Genomic DNA, 20712 nt, shown 5'->3' with positions numbered 1-20712 from the left:
TTTTATTCATGTTTTCGCGGGCGTATTCCATTCTTGCTATTTTGTGGCGTTTAGAAAGAACGGGTGCTGAAATTAATTTTTGTCTGGCAATGTTTGGATTCCTTCTAAAGACACGTTGAATGGTCCAACGTGACACTTCGAGTCTACATTCCGCTGCTATTTCCCGACAGCTTTTCAAACTATTGCTCCCAATTTTAATAATTTGCCTCCCAGCACGTGGGGACAGTTTCTTCTTAGGTCCTCCTTTTTATTTTGGCCATATTTCGACGGATTACGTAAAAAATTTGATATTACTTTAGAGGATGGCCCAAGTTTACGTGCAATTTCCCTAATTCCCAGTTCTAGCTCGTTATAAGCTAAAATTCCACCTTGCTTTTTGGCAATAGGATCTTCCTACGCTACAATATGTTGATTGCATTGCTCCCTCTGGCGATATGTTTGTCTTTTGTTTTATGCGTTACGTTGCATATGCGCTTGGCGTCGCGTCCGTTTTTCTATATGTAACATTATTATGTAATTCAACCTTTCTTAATAAACCACGTGTGTAAAACTAAATATGCGTAAACTCTGACAGGTCATAGGCCTAGAGTCTTTAAAATAAGCAATTAATTCAAAGTGAGAAGTGTTATAACGGCGTCAATGAATAGCATCGCGCATATTGAACGATTAAGTGAAGAAAGTTCATATGAAAAGTGCATTAGTGTTTAATGATTTGTGGCCCTATGTTGACCGTACGAAAGTGAAGCCTCAAGAAAACCAAGCGGACTGGTTGAAAAAGGATGGAAAGGCATTAGCGCTAATCAACATTTGTATTTCTCAAAATCAATTAAACCACATAAAGAAGGCCGTAACTGCGAAGGAAGCCTGGGATAAATTAAAAGTTGTTTTTGAATCCAAAGGACCAGTGAGGAAAGCCACACTCTATAAAGAGTTACTGCGTATGACAAAACAACCAAACGTAACCATGACACAATACGTGAACGCATTCAAGAGCAAAGCCGAACAATTGGACGCAGCAGGCATACAACTGCCTAACGATCTCCTGTCGATAATGCTACTAGCTTCGTTACCATCCGAATACGAAAATTGTTGTGTCGCGATCGAATCCCGAGACGATGTACGCTCGATTACCTCAAGACTAAATTAAAAGAAGAGGAAGCAAGACAGCAAGACAGACTCGACCACGCACTACGATAATACGGAGAGGAAGAACGAGGCTCTGGTGATGAAAACTAACGCCAATAACGGTAAACCAGCGCATCAACGGTACAATGAAAAACAAAGGTATGGTGATAAACAATATAAAAAGGTCTCGGGAAATTGTTTCAAGTGCGGTAAATCCGGACACATTAGCCGCAATTGTAGATCAGGGATGAAGCGATATAGTAACGCGGATGCTATGACTGTTGTCACGTATAATACTGTAAATTCTCGATCCGATGCATGGTGTCTCGATAGCGGCGCGACGAGGCATATGTGTACTACCGCTGACAAATTTATATCATACCGAGATGCGACGACTGATGTATACACCGGCGCGGATCAATGTGTAAAATCGTACGGTTCGGGAAAAATAAAACTTTGTGTCCAAACAAATCCAAAGCGTTCGAATCACATAGAGCTAAACGAAGTAATATATGTACCCGAGCTTAAAAGTAATTTGTTATCAGTTTCCGCAATTACGGACAAAGGCCACGTAGTCAAATTTAGTCGCAACGGTGCGGTAATAAAACGCGCGAACGGAACAACGGCGTTAACTGCGACTAAATGTGGACAATTATATATTGTAAATCAAAAATATAATCGTGCGTTGCGCACAAATGTTGAAGATGACGGTCTAGTAAAATGGCATCAGTGCCTCGGACACCTTAATATAAGCGATATAAAAAGACTGAAATCGTGCGATATGGTTAAGGGTGTGGATTTTAGAATAAGTTAAGGAACTCTAAATTGTGAAGTATGCAACAAAGCAAAAATATGCCAGCAGCCGTATAAAACCTCAATTAATAGAAGCAAAGAGAAACTTGGTCTTGTACATTCCGACATATGTGGACCAATGAAAACGGAGTCATTGGGTAGAGCAAGATACTTCGTAACTTTTATTGACGATTATACGAGGTACACGGAAACGAAAACGTTACGAAGCAAATCAGACGTCTTCGATGCGTTTAAGAAATATAAGCGCCAAGTCGAAAAGCAAATTGGTTGCTCAATTAAACAGCTGCGAACAGACAATGCTAAGGAGTATCTTTCCAATGATTTTTCAAGATATCTTGAGGAAGAAGGCATCAAACGCCAACTAAGCGTGGAGTATACTCCCCAACAGAATGGAGTAGCCGAACGTGCGAATCGCACGCTCGTAGAAATGACCAGGGGCATGATAATACAAGGTGATCTCCCACAATCAGTATGGGCAGAAGCGATAAATGCTACGACGTTTATTCGAAATAGATGTCCTACGAAAATATTCAAAAATCAAACTCCGCTCGAAGCATGGTCAAATAGAAAACCCTATGTTGGTTTTTTAAGAATTATAGGAAGTAAAGGATACGTATTAAACAATAGAGGAAATCGCAGCAAGTTCGACCCAAAAGGGGATGAATATGTGTTAGTCGACTATGACAACATATCAAAAGCGTATCGCTTATGGAAGAGAAATACGAAAACTGTGATTCGAGCTCGTGATGTGAAATTTATTGAAAGAATAGAACGAGACGAGGAATCAATCAAACATGAAGCAATTATGCCATTAAATATGGAAGAGGCCACAGAAGAATTTGAAGAAATCAACATAGAAGAAGAAGATACACCCCAGCCGGAAGAAAACGAGTCATATCAGCTGGAAGAAAACGAGGCATCTCAGCCGGAAAATACAAAAGGTAAACGTGGATCTGGCAGGCCAAAACTTCTCAGGACAGGTAAAAGAGGGAGTCCATCTAAAATATACCATAGTAAGCAAATGTCAAGTGACACCGAAGAAGATTCAACCAACGTGGAAGAGGCAATGCCTCGAGAAAATTCGGAGCTGTGACTAGAAGCTATGAACGTCGAATATAAAACTCTAATGAAGAGTAGAACCTGGATGTTAGTTCAAAGGCCAACAAATAAGAAGATTCTCACCAACTGTTGGGTGTTTAAAACCAAATATAATAAAGACGGCTCCATAAATAAACATAAAGCGCAATTAGTTGCGCGTGGGCATACACAGCGCCAAAGAATTGACTACGAAGAGGTCTTCGCTCCCGTAGCAAGGTACGAAATAATTCGAACACTTTTAGCAGTAGCTGTAAATGATAACATGTACGTACATCAAATGAATGTAGTGTCAGCATACGTCCAAGGCGATTTAGCAGATGAAGTCTACATGCAGCAACCCCAATTATTCGTAAAACACGGTGAGGAAAACAAGTTATGTAAACTGTTAAAGCCCTTGTATAGACTGAAACAATCCGGAAGGGAGTGGTATAAAAAACTGGATAATTATGTCACGACCCAAGGTACGCGTCGAACAGAAGCAGATCCGTGTGTCTATATATTTGGAACCAACAATGATAAAGTTATAATGATTAGTTACGTTGATGACATTATATTGGCTTCAAAGAGCATGGATAAATTAAATAACGTAAAACATAAATTAAAATCAAAGTTCGAAATGACTGATCTTGGACCAATTAGTCATATTCTAGGTATTACGATTAACAGAAACGGAGAAACAGGAAGTATGACTCTTTCACAAGAAAATTATACCAAAGAATTGATATGTAAATTTAATATGCAAAATGCAAAAACTGTCTCGACACCGATAGAATCTAATACAAAATTATCAAAAGATATGGAACCATCAACGAACGAAGAAAAACAAGAAATGCAGAATAAGCCATATCGAGAGTTAATTGGAGGGCTCATCTACTTGGCAAACGCAACAAGGCCGGATATTGCGTATGCAGCCGCTTTATTGAGCCGATTTACTTCGAATCCTGGTAAAGCTCACTGGGATTGTGCAAAACGCGTTCTTAGATACTTGAATACTACTTCTAGTTACAAAATAGAGTACAACAAAGACGATGAAAAATTAATAGCGTATTCTGACTCCGATTGGGCCGGTGACATCGATGATCGGAGGTCATGTACTGGAAATTTATTAATTTTAGCAGGTGGACCAGTGAGCTGGAAATCTAAAAAACAGTCTTCAGTTTCATTGTCTACAATGGAAGCAGAATATGTTGCATTGTCAGAAATATGTAGAGAAGTGATGTTTATGATACGACTAATGGACTGTATGGACTATGTAGAAACTCCAGTAACAGTGTTTTGCGATAATCAAACTGCTATAGAACTAAGTAAAAATGCGATGTATCATAAGAGAAGTAAACATATAGGCATTAGTTACCATTACACGTGAGAATTGGTGGAAAAAGGGATTGTAAAAGTTAATTATGTAAGCACTCAATATATGAAAGCAGATATTTTAACCAAAGCGTTACAGAAAAATAAGCATCAAAATTGTCTATCAATGTTAAATATAAAATAAATAGCCAGATGTGTGATTTCGTGAGTACGTGTGGATGCGAAACAGTATTTGCGATTGTAGCGTATGTAGATTAGGGTGGACCTTATTTTTCGACCATCAGATTTTTTTTATGCGACCCCCTAGATCTGTTCCAGATCCAAAAAAAATAAGTTCTGCAAAAGAAGAACTCAATTGGACAACAGGAAAGGGTGTCGCAATCGGTTTGAAGTTTGAAAATTTCAGTAATTTCCCTTTAATTTTACATGCAACTCAAATTCTATGTTTTAATGATAAGAGTTACTGGTATAACATAAAAATATCATCTTTTGGTTGTATAATAAGAAATTTTACTTGAAAGTTTCAACAATATTGTCAATAGAGCTATGAGCGCGCCAAACGGTCGCGTCGTTGTATTGTCTACGCGCGGGAACCGTTCGGCTCTGGCCGCTGCAGCTGCCAACGGTATAACCAAAGAGCTATCCTTCTATTTCCAGTTTTATACCTGCTTCCTAGTCCCTTAGTCCCTTAGTAAAAGAAACCTCACTTTACGTCGAGAGTTCGAGATATTCGCATCACGAAGTATCGAAATTTGTTAGTGTGACAGTGAGCAAAAATGGAGACAAGAAGTAGTGATAAATTGTTTATACTGAACTACTACGAACAACAAATTGTCGGTGCAAAATTGCCGAGTAACGGACAAGTGTTACGAGTTCTTTTCTATAATATGAGAAAAGTAAAGCTGGACCTTAAAACAAGTGCTACTCTAGTTATAAAAGAAACTGAAATATTTTGGGAGAAAGCACGAATACCAGTGAAGAAGACGTCGGATAGCATTGACAAGTTGAAGTCTCTTTATCAGAAATGGAGAACATTATATAAATCTGTCAATCGTCGAACTGCAATCCAAATACAGCGGGAACAAGAATTCAAAGATTCGTTGGACGATTTATTTGACATCGCACATGCGAATGCTTTAGAAATGATAAAAATCGAAGAAGATAAATTATTTCTATTGAAACAGAGGGAAAAAGGGCGAGTTGGACTAATGGGTGCCAGTGATCGTGCTTTAGCAGAAAAAGAAAAGCGGAAAACTCTTCGAGAAGAACGGACGAAAACACTACAAGAACAAGGTCAACAATCACTTGTACAAGGTAACATATATTTTTAAAATTTAACTCTTTTAAATATATTTCTAACGTTTTAGAAATAAATTCAGTATATTTATTTTTACATTACAGAAACAGTGCAGCTACAATCTTCGTCGTCATCCAGCGACGATATGACAATGAATGTACCGTTAGGTTCGGGCATTGGAGATTTTCCGTTAGGTTCGAGCATTGGGAATGTTCCTGAGGGGTTGCAGGTATCCAGTGACTCAGAAGTTGAAGGTGATTCGAATATACCTGGGCCGAGTGACCGAAAAAGAAGAGGAAAAGTCCAAGTATTTTCTTCAAAGTTAGTTGCAGCTTTAGATGCGTGCAAAATCAGCGATCGCGATGCTGTTCGTATTATTATGGCAACAGCAGAAAGCTTAGGTCACAATACAAATGAATTAATTATTAATCGCACTTCTCTTCGGCGATTTCGCCATAATTTTCACGCAGATCACGCCAAACATCTGCGGGAAATGTTCGGAGAAATTAATCTCAGGGGGATAACTGTACATTGGGATGGCGCGATGTTGCCTACTTTGGACAAGAAAACTGTGGAGCGACTTCCAGTGGTAATTTCGTGCAACGGTGTACGAAAATGATTGGGGATACCTGCGATTCCTTCCAGTAGTGGAAGCGATCAGGCCTTGGCGATATTTGCAACCTTAGAAGAATGGAATTTAACGGACCACGTAGAAGCTTTACGCTGTGACACGACTTCGTCAAATACGGGACGATTACAGGGCGCATGTGTGTTGCTAAAATAAAGAATTGAAAGAGATCTTTTGTATTTTCCTTGTCGCCATCACGTATACGAAATTGTGTTGCGTGGGGCCTTTAAACTAAAAATGCCGAAAACAACAGGCTCGAATATTCAACTTTTTAAAAAATTTCAAAATAGTTGGCCTGAAATTAATAAAAATAATTACATCCTGGGAACGCACGACGATTACGTTCTGAAACATATTGATGATATACAAAAAAAATCGAAATTTTTAAAAATTACACAAAAATGAGTCACCCAAGAGATGACTACAAAGAACTTTTAGAATTAGCAATAATTTTTCTTGGGGGGATTCCTTCGGGTGGCATTTCATTCAAAATGCCTGGCGCATTTTACCATGCGAGGTGGATGGCTAAAATAATATACACTTTAAATATTTATTTTTCGAAACGAATTTCCTCTCAACCAGGAAGAGTATAGTGTGTATTTCTAATTAACATTTATATTGAGCCGTGGATTTTGACCCCAATGGCTGCTATGGCGCCACGTGTAAATCTAGAATTTATCAAAAATATAATTCATTACAAAAATGTTAACGAAGAAATAAGCGATGTGGCATTAAAAAAAATTGTGAACCATTTGTGGTACTTGTCACCGGAGAATGCGGCGCTATCGTTTTTTGATAAAAAAGTTTCAGTAGAAACAAAAAGATCGATGGTGCAAGCACTACAAAATGTAAACAATAATAATAATTATAAGAGATACATGACAACGACTATAGAAATTAAAAATCTTGCGAATTTGAAAATACAACATTTCGTATCATCTGAATCAAATAATTTTTTCAAACGGTTCAATATAAATTTAGATTTTCTTTTAATTGATCCAGCACTATGGGAAACTAATAATAATTATATCGAAGCAATGGGTATTATAACAAAATTAGAAGTTGTGAATGACGTTGCCGAAAGAGCAGTAAAATTAATGAAAGATTATAATTTAACGTTATGCAAAAACGAAGAAGAAAAACAATTCATATTACAAATTGTAACCGATTATAGGGAAAAATACCCAAAAATTGATAAAACAATATTAAGTACAGATTTTAAAAAATTATTTATACTCTTATTATAATTAGCCCTATAAATAAAATATTTAATTATAAGTATTTAACTGTCTTTTTCTACTTTTCCTTATATTAATGTGAGATCAAATTTTATATTTAAAAAATAAATATTAAAAATTTTGCTTAAACAAATTCATTAAACAATTTAATTTTTTCTTTGATATAATAAGAATATTACATTAAAATAAACAAACTCGTTGCGACACGTCTTCCCTTTGTCCGATCGACTTGAAATTTGGAGGGAATTAGTTTTTTACCGAGTAGAGCAGATTGCAAGGGTCGCATCAAATGAATTTAAAAAAAAATTTTTGCACAAGAGTAACTAAGGTCTACCCTAATGTAGATAGAGGGAGCGTTGGCAATAGGATCCTCCTACGCTACAATATGTTGATTGCATTGCTCCCTCTGGCGTTACGTTGCATATGCGCTTCGCGTCGCGTCCGTTTTTCTATATGTAACATTATTATGTAATTCAACCTTTCTTAATAAACCACATGTGTAAAACTAAATATGCGTAAACTCTGACATTGCTCTTTCTCAGTAAGATATTTACCGCGTGTCATTGTATTAATTAATAAATAAAACTGAATTAGATGAAAATTTTGTGACAAACACGCTTGAAGTGTGATGTAAATGAAGGTGGTGCTATAGTTTTGCACCAATTCTATAATGTTTTTCGACTTTATCTCGATATATGCTTAGACTACTTCAGTATATTTGCCTCTGAAATTAATTATTTACATCGCTTTTTCATATTATTCAACTACTTTCTTTGAATTTTCCTTTTAAGTTTAAAAAATCTTAATAATATCAGTGGTGCTACAGTTATGCATCGCAGTGTATTAAGAAAGCATGTATAATGTAAAATTTTGATAAAATTCTTTTAAGTCTAGCTTTAAGTTATGTTTAAGTTGTCACGGTGGTTCGGTCGGACAAACCGTCGCGATAGGTTAGCGCCGACTCAGTCGGTCGCCAGGTTCGGTTTTAGCAGGGTCAGTTCTGCTCGCAAAGCACGATCGCTCTTACACTATTCGCCTTGGTCTCATGGACGATTCCAATCGATCGTCAGGTAGGAGGATCTTTGGAATCGGAGTCGGACGGTGGCCTGAAGAGGCCGAGCAGACAGCGATCGCACGTTTCGCTCTTCCCGAGCAAGTTGTTCCGGGGCAGGAGGTCCTTCGTTTCGTGGCTTTGGCCACGACGGCAGGACGAGGTTAAAAAACGAGAGCTTACAGAACAAAGTAACTTGTATCTCTATTCAAAGTAACAAATACTTGCTAGTTACCATAGCAGTTACCGATCGTTGAGCGTTGGGGACAAAAAGTCGATTAATCGACTACCGGTCGGTAAAGTATTAAGCACAGATCGTACAATTCGACTCGCTCAGGCGTTCTGCCTGCCGAGCGTCGCGGTCAAGGTCTCATCGGTTACAGATAGAATAGCAGCCGCGAGAAATGCAGCAGCGCGCGTCGGACGCCTAGCGGCGATCTGCGGTATGCCTAGCGCGTAGCGGTGCGGGAGAGAGAGGGTCGCGACTAACGGACGACGGGATCCACCCGTTACAAAGTTATTTTTAAGTAAACGGAACCATGCACAAGCAACTAGACTGTTTTCATGGTTATTACATATATATATATTTATAATAAATGAATAAATACAATTTTGCAATGGGCTAGAAAAAACTTTGAAGTTAATCCCATAACCAACTAGAGGATCGTGGTTGCTCGCTCGCGAGTAGGGTTGTTCATGCTCGCTTAATTCACATAGCTATTCATGTTTATTTTGTGTGCGACCATTTACTGACCACACAAGGAACTTCACGATTTCCGATTACAGCGCCATCTATCGCGAATAAAAAAATGTTTGAAACTAGTGTTTTGAAAAGGTCTCATAGCCAACTTTCACAGTGCACGATAAAAAATAAAGTGTTCCATTAAAAAAATCATGTTGACCTTGACGTGACTTTGACCGGTCCTTTGAAGGTCAAACGAACACGATCGTTCAATAGAATTTTTGAAACCCTAAAACATTTCTCGAAACCATTTTTCTCACAAATGTTCCATTTTGGAAATATTTGACTGTTTCTATACTTTTGGAGCACCCTGTATGTATATACATGTGTTGTATGTATATTCATTTGTTATACATATGCATATAAATGTAATAATAGTAATATATGTATATATATTATTTCCGTTTAGTTATTCGCTCATAAATTTATATTCTCCCATTTAGATTGCGTTATTGAGTTAAGTTTTCTTAAAAAAACTAAAAAATTACTGGACCGAATTAGAACAAAATCTAATCAGCTCTAAGTTAGATTGATACACATCGATTGCATCATCGATCATTTTGATCTCGCTATTAGTTTTTTAGAAAACGTTAACGAAAAATTTATTTACATACGTACGTACATACGTACATATTATACATACATACGCTCGCACGCGCAAGCACGCACGAACAATTTGTTAAAAATAGGCTAAAATTACTCTAATGACCTTGAAACATGGAGATACAATAACATGCAAATACAATAACTTCCCTATAAATTGGGAAGTTAAAACTTACGTTTAGCCTAATAACTAGAACATCGCCTTCGTGCAATAACTCCAGCTTCGAAGACTCCAATCTCGATCAACGCAAATCCTTATTTTATTTAAATGTATAAACAAACATCCAGACACAAAAATTGACCATTGCATTTATAGACTCATTATTTTTACTTATAATCTTGATTAAACAATTTCGAAAATGGTTAAATGTTAGATTGCATTGTTCTGTTCGTTTATCAGGTGCCTTAAACTCATCGCGGAATAACATCTTATTTGGCAACAGAAGCAGGAAGCGAGCGGTAACAAATAGTGTCCGTTAAGTCGCGAACCACTAATATTAGTGTCTGCCAAACATATCGAACAGACGATTAATTTTAGTTTTGAGCTGAACACTTCAGCTGTTGTCGCTTAGCACGATTAAAGGATGTGCAAGTAAAACAAATATTACTGCAAATAAAGCCATGAGCGAAATCAGAATAATCTCGTGCAAAGATAAGGCTAATTATTTACAATTGCGACTACCTCCTCGATGACCTTGAAGTATTTGGTTGGAGTGGGGGGAGCATTCTTTTTTCGTGGTTCTTAATCTAACGCAATCTCCGAATTCTAATATACACAGTCTGTTTACAATTCTGACGAAAATCGTAATGAAAAAATATTATATGATTAGGTTTTCAAAATATGAGGTTTTAAATTCTTTTTCGATTTTTTTCTGAGGTAGATTAATATTTTTGGCCATATCTCGAGTCAAAAACGTCCGATTGGGTCGCGCAAGATATCATATTCAAGGTAATCAAATCTCCAACAATTGTTTCCAACATTGTTTCCCAATCGGTGCCGTAGTTTAAGTGTTATGGGTCAACATATGAGAAATTTCGATTTTTCGGGCTAAAATAAAACACGAAAATTTGTCCTATCGTCATGCAAAAATAGAAACTGTTAAAATATGTCCAGTTTCTTATTGTTTAAATAGAGATCGCACTTTTACGAAGAAAACAAGCTTTTGGTGAACAAAATCTATGGATAAATACCGGAGTTATGAACAATTGAGTAAAGGAACAAAAATTTCAATTTTACTCTGTTTTTCGTTTTTTTTTCCTAATTATATAGAAAACGTTTATTTAATTCATTTCGTTCGCTTTTATTATTAACCGCCTTTGAAAAGGAGGAGGGTACTCAATTTGTCATGTATATATATATATTTTTTTTTTTTTTAAATGGTGTATGTTACTCGATTACGCCGAGATGGATTGACCAATCGGAATGGAACCTGTTGCATCTTGTAGAGCATGTTCTCATTTTTTACACGTTTTTTTTTCAAAAAACCGAAAAATTTTGTATTGCTTCTTATTCCGAAATGGGTTGACCAATTCGATTGAATCTTCTTGCATCTGGTAGGGCTTCATTGCCCCTTAAAAGCTTAAAAAGACATTTGACCTACTTCCATTTTTTACCACTTTATTACACTTTTTGAATTCCAATATTATATGAGAAGATTAAAAATAATTTTGGCCTTAGTTAATTAGTAATTAACTAAGTAGTAATTTTAGTGTTGCTATTCTTATGTTTTCTTAATGTTAACATTGTGTCGTGTCTAATCGTATCTAACTTGATTAAATTGATCGAAAATTTACAAAATGAATGTTGAGTTGTTAGTTCTATATTGTTACAGCGTCGCACAGTGGTCCCAAATCGCAAAATCCTGGCCAAAACCTCAAAACGTGTTTTAATTTGCTTAAAAATTCGTATCGTAATTCGTAAAATCGTAAAATCGATATTCGTAAAATCTGATGTCAGAATTTCATAATTCAGAATGGCGGATCCGATATGACCGACATGTATATTAAAAAATCATTAGATTTTCATGAAACTTGGTGTTTAAGTACCAAAATTTCCAATTAACAATTATTAAAACTGTTAATTTTAAATAATTTAAAATTCTTAATCAAAAGTATTTAAATTATCAACCCAAATAGTAACTCATAATGGAATTGTGAGGCATTTGAAAATAAAAGTACTTGTCACACGTGATATTGTATTTACTATATTAAATATCTTCAGTAATTAAAAGAAATATAAAAATAAAAAAATTACAAAGAATCACGCAGAAACGAATAAATAGCAACACGCAGCCTTCAACGAGAGAACACACTTCCAAGAATTTGTAAACGTAACCACAGTTTTAATTTGAAGAGTATACAGGTCTTGTACGACTCCCTAGAGTCATTCCGACGTTAAATAAATAAGTTCTACAAGTGATACAGTCCACTAGATCATTTACAATTATGGGCCAAAATATATGAGAATCTTTGATTTTTTGGGCTAAAATAAAACACGAAAATTTTTTGTATCGCCATGCAAAAATAGAAACTGTCAAATTAGGTCTAGTTTCTTATTGTTTACGTATAGATCGCACTTTTACGAAGAAAACAATCTTTTGGTGAAGAAAATCTATGGATACATACCGGAGTTATGAACAATTGTACAAAAATTCCATTTTACTCTTTTTTTATTTTTTTCATTGTGATTTTCGAGTTTAGCAGACCAAAATACGTAAGAAAAAAATAGTTGCATTGTATGTACATTTTGGCTGTAAACTAGTGTAATGAACTAGATCAACTGGTTCATTAAAAAATATATAATTTTGAATAATAAAACTTTATTTATGCATTAGTTTCAAAAAGATTCATTTAATCTAAGAAGTCATCCCAAAATCATACATCTTTTATTTAAAAAAATTTGTTGTATCTGCGACAGTTTCCGAGAAAAAACCGCGTGAAATTAGTAACACGTTCACCCTACATTACATATGACCGTATGATCACTGTGGCACGAAGTGGCAACTAATTTTTGCAAATTCTCTTAGATCAAAGTGTTACATACGAGTCTAAACAAGAATTTTAGCGGAATATTGTGGAATATGCAACTTTTTGCTTACTTCTTTACAATGTATGCATGAAATTTTACATTTTATTTTCAGTAATAAACGTATCGGTGTACGAACTTACTGGATTACAACTTTTAATATGTTAGTACTCAGAAATGTTCTACTTACATCCAGGAACAGCATCCATTTTGCAGAATTGAAATTGACGTCTTCTAAAAAAACTTACACACTTTTCACTTTAGACAGTACGCACTTCTGCTTGCGCTCACGCCGAACGACTGACTAACGAACCCGAAGTTTGGTTGACAATTGCCATTCAGGTATAAAAGTATGACTCATTTATTTTTCCCTACCTTAAAGAGACATCATTAAACTAACCATTCCAACAGGTCAAACCTCCACAGCGAAAAATTATTTTTTGGGGTTTTGGCCAGGATTTTACGATTTGGGACCACTGTGGGTCGGTAGGAACAAACAGGGACCAAAAATAACAGTTATTCTCAAATTTTCAACGATAAAAATTGTTTCGGAACGAAATGTGGTCTGCGTTTCTTAATGTTATTATTCGAACGTGTGCCTTAACCGTTCGATCGCGGAGATCAATAATTTTTTCTAACTCGTACCGATCATTCGTCGCTCGTTACCGTTTCGAAGCGTTCAGTCGGTTACCGTTAGCCATCGAATACAGTCGTCTTGTATCGATACTTCCGACTCATGATCATTATTACACATTTTCTCGCTTTCGCGAAAATCTGTGCTGTATCGCCGCCTGTTATCTACTCGCTTAGCGAATAATCCGTACATACCGCACAAAAATTATTCAAAGTGTAATAACGCGGATGTTGTGAATACCATTCGTTTAGGTTCTCGAATAAACAGACTTTCGACCTCCAGCAATTTTGAATTTGCTCAACCGACCACGAAACTGCCGATTCCCATCTTTTCCTTGATGACCGATCCTTTTGTATAAGGGTGTATCAGCCCTCGAACAAAAATAATTAATAAAAAACTGATTATTATTGAAATTCAAGATAATCAACAAAGAATATAAGGAAAAAAAATCGAAGAATAAAATGACTAAAAAATATCGATTTTTAAACTTTTTGGTTACAAATAACAGTTATTACTATCCAATGGGATTATCAGGAATACATGTGCAACTAAATGTAAAAGGATTGATTGCGTTTGGGAAATTCCTTGTCGAGCTACACCAGAGCATAGCAATTTTGCACCAACAATGGTTTCAAACAATGTAAGTGTCCATAAATTTTTGCAAACGGGGACATCACGAATTAATCTATCATGAAATGCGGAAGGCTGCATCGCAATCGGTTCATTCGTTGCCGAGTTACATAAAATTTAAAAATAGGAATTTTGCAATAACAATAGTTATAATGCATAATAAAATTAATAAAATTTTGCATATGTAATCATCGCGAAAACCTGACCGGCAGCAAAATGTAAGGAGTTTTTCATCGATTTCATTGATTTTAGGCCAAACATGTATAAAATAGTACTTTTTTGCGATAAAAAATGATATAAAGTGGTAAAAAATGAAATATGGCCAAATTTTTTATGGGACCAAGTGGCAGTGATGCTCTATCAGATGCAAGAAGTTTCAATCCGTTTGGACCTTCTGACTCAGAGTAAGCAACAGTACTAAATTTTTTGGTTGTTCGCAAAAACAAAAACGGGTAAAAAATGACAAATCACAAAATGTTTTGTTTACGGTACCAACTGGAAGAAATATTCTATACGATGCAAGACGTTTTCTCGGATTGGTTAAGCCATCTCGACGTTATCGTCAAACACACATAAAATTACGGTTCTTTGCAACAACAAAAAAATGGGTAAAAAATGAAAAATCGGCGAATAAGGCGAATAGTGTATGATCGAGCGTGCTTTGCGAGCAGAATCGACCCTGTTAAAACCGAACCCTGATGACCGACTGAGTCGGCGCTAACCTATCGCGACGGTTCGTCCGACCGAACCACCGCATGACAAAGTGAAATGATGATGTTAGTGAATTAACCCCTTCGCGTCAACCCTCGCCAATGCAACTTTATACACGCCTAGGAGATACTTCAAAAGTACTCCTCACGCAGTTTCATTTCAATCGGTTGAAAACTCCTATAGTTGACGGTTTGAAAAAGTGTCCCGCTAATTGTTGGTAGTAGTGTATATATTTCATATGTTATAATTTATTGATTATAAACATTTATTCGTTCAATTTATGAATTAATATACATACCAGCAATTTTTTTTCTTGTTGCAAGCAATTTAAATGTTAATGATGAAGTGAGAAAATGAACAAAGAGATCCACTATTTCTTACGCACAATACATTGTATTAGATTAAAGTTCCACGTAACGATTACTTATGCACAATATATTGTATTAGATTAAAGTTCCACGTAACGATTACTTATGCATAATACATTGTATTGGATTATAAAATTAATATAAGATGTTTATTGGTGTTCCGTTCACAGCGCGATTTTTTTTACTGATAAAATCCACAGGGTTGTAAAGCCCGTTGCTCTAATGCAGAGACGTTGCTATCGGAACGTCACGCGCCTAGTTTTTGCGTGACTAATTTGAGTGATTGAAATCCCGAACGATAGTTTTTTTTAAACTCTTGAGAGAGAGAATTTCTGTGATACGACTTCGTTGACTGTTTGATTATTTCTTTCCTTTCACATCGGGTGACCACCGAAGACGACTCGCAACGTTACGCCTTCGATCGGTTGCCACCCCCGTTGATCAGTGAGACACGCTGATTGGCACTCTGCCTTTCGTACGAGGTCTAATCAGTGTGTCTTCAGGCACACACCCACCCTCTTCGTCACGTCTTCGAAATGTAACGGTATCGAGACGAGGGTGGGTGGTCGGGTATTTACGCGACGCCGAGGACTCAGGTGGTGACCAATTCCGAGTCGAACTTCTGAACGAGTACTGTCGTTGGAAGGGATCTTGTGAGGTCGTAAAGTCGGTCGGACATCGATCTTTACAACTTAAGTCGACCGCAATTAGCAATCTGACATCTTTTTAGACACGGACAGAGCTAGATTTTTCGTTCAGGGCCGTATGATATCAGAATTAGGATGTTCATATTTCAATAACTTTTTTCTTCTTATATATGTTCAGTTGTTCACGCATAATTCTGTAATGCATGAATCGATTACCATAAGACTATTTCGTTTTATAAAGTTTTCGGTTTTTCCAGCTTGGAAAAACCCGCGTAGCAAACATCAAGTCTTGGGGCCCCGGGGTGTAACGTGGGCATGTATACTTTAGAGCCGCAACACCCCTGTCGTCCTACGGGTCAGTCACCTGGGCCAATAAAGCAATAACTACTGTTTCGGTTTACGATCTCACAGGATCCCTTCCAGCGACTATAACATCGTGCAGTAAAGTGTTCCTACGGATAATCAAAAACCGCCTACTTGGCAGACATATACCTGAGCCCCGAGGCTCCTCACACGCACCTACAAATCATCATTACCAACACTGAAGAGGCCACAAACAAACTGGCTGATAGTCGACCCAACAAGGTCAAGCATGCCCATCGACATGCCACAAGAAAAGAAGGCACCCCATACAACCACCAGCTAGGCCGTCGCAGAGCAGCGTCCCTGTCAGACTCCAGAGAAACCTTTGTGATGCCACAGCCAACAGAATCAATCAAAACTCCCAGTCCACCAGAAAAAATGGAAGTAAGTAGCAACATCCATATATCGAACAGATTTCAAATACTTGAAAAACACTTCGACACAAACCTGTGGCGACGATGAGCTAGCCCCGCATCGTCGCCCTTGTGTTTAGGTTTTCTACCATCTGATCAAATTTGACCCGGACTTGTAACGGTGCTGGTTACATACAACCACATAGGCGATTAAGGGGCGATCCCCACTCATGGAAGACTTGTATCCTCCGTTTATTCGCGAAGAGGAGAATTTGGGATAGTCGCGGCATCTGACACGCGTGCGCATCGATCCCCACTCGACATCCGATCGAGGGAGATCGATGCGCGTACTATGAGCTAGTCAAGGGGTAACCCTTATCTGAAACCGGGAACCCCTCCTACGAGGAGGAGAAATTAGGAGAAGCACCCTACCAAAAGAGGTTGCGTGCGCATCGATCCCACTCGATCCTGGATTGAAGGAGCTCGATGCGAGAACTAGGACCGACACTCTACGTTTGGAAGCGACCGCGACAGCACGTTCAAATCCTTCAGCGAAAACCAGTATCCAATCGAGGGATCAAACCGATCAAGTAACTTAGTCAAACCACCTAACTTACTCTCGTTGCATACGCGCCTCAAACCGAGGAGTCACGAGCACAAACCGAGCCGTGGCACTGCTGCATTGTGATTTGTAACGACGCCCAATCCGGCGTGACCACGTAGTAGTCAAAAGCAGCAAATTCATGAAGGTATGCAACGAGAGGGAGTCTGTATCTTTTGCTGAAGGAAACGGGTGAGAGGTGAGCGTTTTCGGGTAAGTTGTCACAGCAGGCAATCACGATCGGATTCGCACTGTTGAAATCAGGCGTCCGTCACCGGAGAACACCTATAGTTCACACTCGTGCCCTTTGGTGAACTCCTAGGTGTCACAACCTGATTTCGGCTTCGTGCACGTCTCCACCTGAACATCTCCTCCGAGAAATCGGCTGAGTGGGAAGGTGCTGCGACAAATCCACAATCGTGCATTTGATCACGAAGTGAATCCTGAACGCCCTCACCACTTCTCCAAACCGTGTGTATTCGGTTTCAAACGTAGCAGTCTCTTAAGAAAACACGTGCAATCTCCTGTGAATGCGGATAGGCATTCAGACGTCTTTGTACAACCAACTTTGGGTTTTTCTAAGGTATATCTCGCAATCGTTAGCCTATCATATTTGCATTGATAGATAAAGCGTGCCAATCACAGTTATTCACGTTGCCACAGATAATATTGATTTCAAGATATTGTTAATTTACGATAAATCCAACGGACAAGTGTCTCTAGTCTCATATCTGTATAGACCCACACTTATATATACATATATAGATAGATATTTTATATCCTCTGCGAACTCATTGTGATACTAGTTGTCGTCAAGTTTGATGGAATACATATATATTCAACTCTCGACGAAATCATCGTGATATCCGTCGTTACTAAATTTAACAGAATATATTTCATTGATTACCAGATATATCAGAGTTTCCAAATTCTTTAATCACACCTCAGAACACTTCGCTATCCAGTACCTGGAGGCACGAGCCCTCAATTTCTTCCAGTAACTTCAAACATACGAGCTGAAGTTAAAATTTAGTGTCTATCAAGAGACTAAATTTTTACACGATTACAGACTGGTCTATTTAAATCGCTCGCGTAAACTGAATCGGTAAAATATTTTTTTTCTAGTTTCGTATAACCTTCTTTGACATTCGTGTGAAGTGCGCGCGGAATACGTCCATTTTTGTGAATTTGGCAGTCATTTGTTTACGACGCGAAACGTTTGTCTGGTGATTTTTGCTTTGGCAAAAAAAATTGAACAATGAGTTTACTTGAAATTTTGTGTTTCCAATGGAATTACGGCTACGCAGTCTTTGAAAATGTTACAGAAGTGTTATGGGGAGTATACCCTATCGAGAACTCAAGTATTTGAGTGGCATAAAGCATTCAGTGAGGGTCGTGAAGTCGTAGAAAACTTGCCTCATGTGAGTCGTTCATCCACCTCCGTTAATGACGATAATATTGAAAAAGTGAAGGAAATCGTACTTGGAAATCGTCGGGTTGGCATTAGAGAGATAACAGAGATAACAGAGGCTTTCAACATTACTTATGGATCGACTCAACACATTGTGGTTGATGTTTTGGGTATGAAGCGCGTTGCCCCCAGACTCGTACCGAAAGATCTGAATTTTCTAGCATTCTAGCCTGATTGTGACTAAATTTTTAGCCAAACATGAAACAAAAGTCATTGCTCAGCTATCGTACTCGCCAGATTTAGCTTCCTGTGACTTTTTTCTGTTTTCGAAACTCAAATATCCACTTCGGGGAACATGCCATGAGTCGATTGAGACCATAAATAGAAATTCGCTGAAGGAGCTAAAGGCCATCCCGGTCGAGGCCTATAAGAAGTGTATGAAAAATTGGATTAACCGTTGGCATGCTTGTATTGGCTCAAAAGGAGCCTATTTTGAAGGCGATAATAAAGATTTATATTTAAAAAAAAAAACAACATTTTTATATATTTTAACTAGTCCGGGTCAAATTTGATCAGATGGTAGGTGGTATATTTTGACGGATGGATCGAGATGCGTGCCGAGCGACTGTGATGAGTGACTGTTTAGGTTATAGGTTCGAATGTCGTGAGAATGTTTCTTCGGTTGGTTCGAATGTTACTAAGAGTGAATGCATTTGTTTAAACAGAGTGAAAGAGATACGTGAATTGAAGTGAGAAAGGTTTTCGTAAGTATGCTTGAGAGAACGAATGTCTAGTTCGTAAGATTTAGTTCTGACAGAATCTCGGCAAGGGCAGACCGCGGGATACGCGTCTGCCGAAATAAAGATCAATCTTTTTGTTATCCGACTCCCAATCAATCATCACCTTACCCACAAACCTAAACACGGAAACAACCAACACAACTACGGACACCCACACAGAATCCACCCCAGAAACATCCAAATACAAACCACCTCCCATTTACATTAACATCCACAAAAGAGACTACTTCCAATTCCTAAACATCTGAAAACATACATATGGCGATGAGGTACAAGCCAAGTACCTCGGAAACCAACTTAAAATACACTTCAAAAACATTTCCAACTACAATTCATTCGAAGAATTCTGTAACCAGAAGCAAATAGAATATCACACCTTCTCCCTCCCAAACCAAAAAACCACATCCATGATACTCAAGAGCCTCCCAAAAGTCAGTCCTCAAGAAATTACAGATGAATTAAAAATCAATGGTTTAACCCTAATTCAAATGAAGTAGTTCCTGCATGCCTCCCTATGTAACGCCGTTGCAGTATGGTCCAAGTATGGTGTGAAACACCATGTGTTTTTTCACGTTTATATTTTCTTATGTATACGTAACCTTTAGTGTATAAGTTTTCATTTAATATATTATGTTTATCGTGTCCATGAGTTTTTCCTCGTGTATATATCGTGTATATATATATCCATTACATCAAATAACCGAACTTTCCAGGAAAAACCCATCCAACTATGCTACATACAAAATCACCTTCTCCCCTGAAAACACAATCCAACAGGTAAAGAAAACCAGTCATGTATACACCTCAAGAATTTACTGGGAAAAATACGATAGTAAGAAACCCTTTATTCAATGCTTCCAATGTCACGCCCACAGTCATTCCTCGCAGAACTGCAATAAAACACCAAACTGCGTGAAATGTGCAGGCCAGCACGACACGCGTACCTGCTTCAAATCCCCAACCACCCCAGCTACCTGCTTCAACTCCAAAGGAAATCACCCAGCAAACTATAGGCAATGTTCCGCACTACTATCCTATCTACAGAAAAAACAAAACAGACTCACCAATACAAAACCAATTCCTACCATCCACCCTGAACAGAATCAAGTAACACCCAGCTACCCACCGCTCTACCGACGCAACACTAACACACAACCGAACCCATATGCCCAAATAGTGAAAAACGACACAGTGCCAGCACCAAACAACCACTGTAGGAGAGAGAGAGAGAGAGAGAGAGAGAGAGAGAGAGAGAGAGAGAGA

The 20712-nt window shown here is 37.8% G+C and overlaps 3 protein-coding genes across 3 annotated transcripts in view; 2 read left to right on the top strand and 1 right to left on the bottom strand.

The window, feature by feature from the left end:
* The window catches only part of LOC128875687 (E3 ubiquitin-protein ligase AMFR-like), a 95226-nt gene that overhangs the window by 44083 nt on the left and 30431 nt on the right, over positions 1 to 20712 (bottom strand). The window lies entirely within an intron of this gene.
* On the top strand, positions 5114 to 6559 carry LOC128875689 (uncharacterized). Its single transcript, XM_054121503.1, has 3 exons — positions 5114 to 5661; positions 5749 to 5965; positions 6115 to 6559. Exons 1-3 carry the CDS (start codon positions 5124 to 5126, stop codon positions 6152 to 6154), a joined length of 795 nt encoding a protein of 264 aa, XP_053977478.1. The 5' UTR covers positions 5114 to 5123; the 3' UTR covers positions 6155 to 6559.
* Positions 18442 to 19840, top strand: LOC128875690 (uncharacterized). The gene is made up of 2 exons (XM_054121504.1): positions 18442 to 18819; positions 18902 to 19840. The coding sequence occupies exons 1-2, from the start codon at positions 18555 to 18557 to the stop codon at positions 19219 to 19221; spliced, it is 585 nt and encodes a 194-aa protein (XP_053977479.1). The 5' UTR covers positions 18442 to 18554; the 3' UTR covers positions 19222 to 19840.

This window comes from Hylaeus volcanicus, chromosome 4, assembly GCF_026283585.1.
Source record: "Hylaeus volcanicus isolate JK05 chromosome 4, UHH_iyHylVolc1.0_haploid, whole genome shotgun sequence".
NCBI lineage: Eukaryota > Metazoa > Arthropoda > Insecta > Hymenoptera > Colletidae > Hylaeus > Hylaeus volcanicus.
The sequence above is the reverse complement of the archived record's forward strand: the minus strand, read 5'-3'. Positions and strand labels throughout refer to the sequence as shown.

Bases quoted from the DNA above. Each gene is read 5' to 3' on its own strand.
- LOC128875689 (XM_054121503.1), top strand. From the start codon at position 5,124: ATGGAGACAAGAAGTAGTGATAAATTGTTTATACTGAACTACTACGAA. The intron at 5,662-5,748 runs GTAACATATATT...TTTACATTACAG, and splicing joins TCAACAATCACTTGTACAAG to AAACAGTGCAGCTACAATCT. The intron at 5,966-6,114 runs GTTAGTTGCAGC...ATTTTCACGCAG, and splicing joins GTCCAAGTATTTTCTTCAAA to ATCACGCCAAACATCTGCGG.
- LOC128875690 (XM_054121504.1), top strand. From the start codon at position 18,555: ATGTTACAGAAGTGTTATGGGGAGTATACCCTATCGAGAACTCAAGTA. The intron at 18,820-18,901 runs GTATGAAGCGCG...CTAAATTTTTAG, and splicing joins CATTGTGGTTGATGTTTTGG to CCAAACATGAAACAAAAGTC.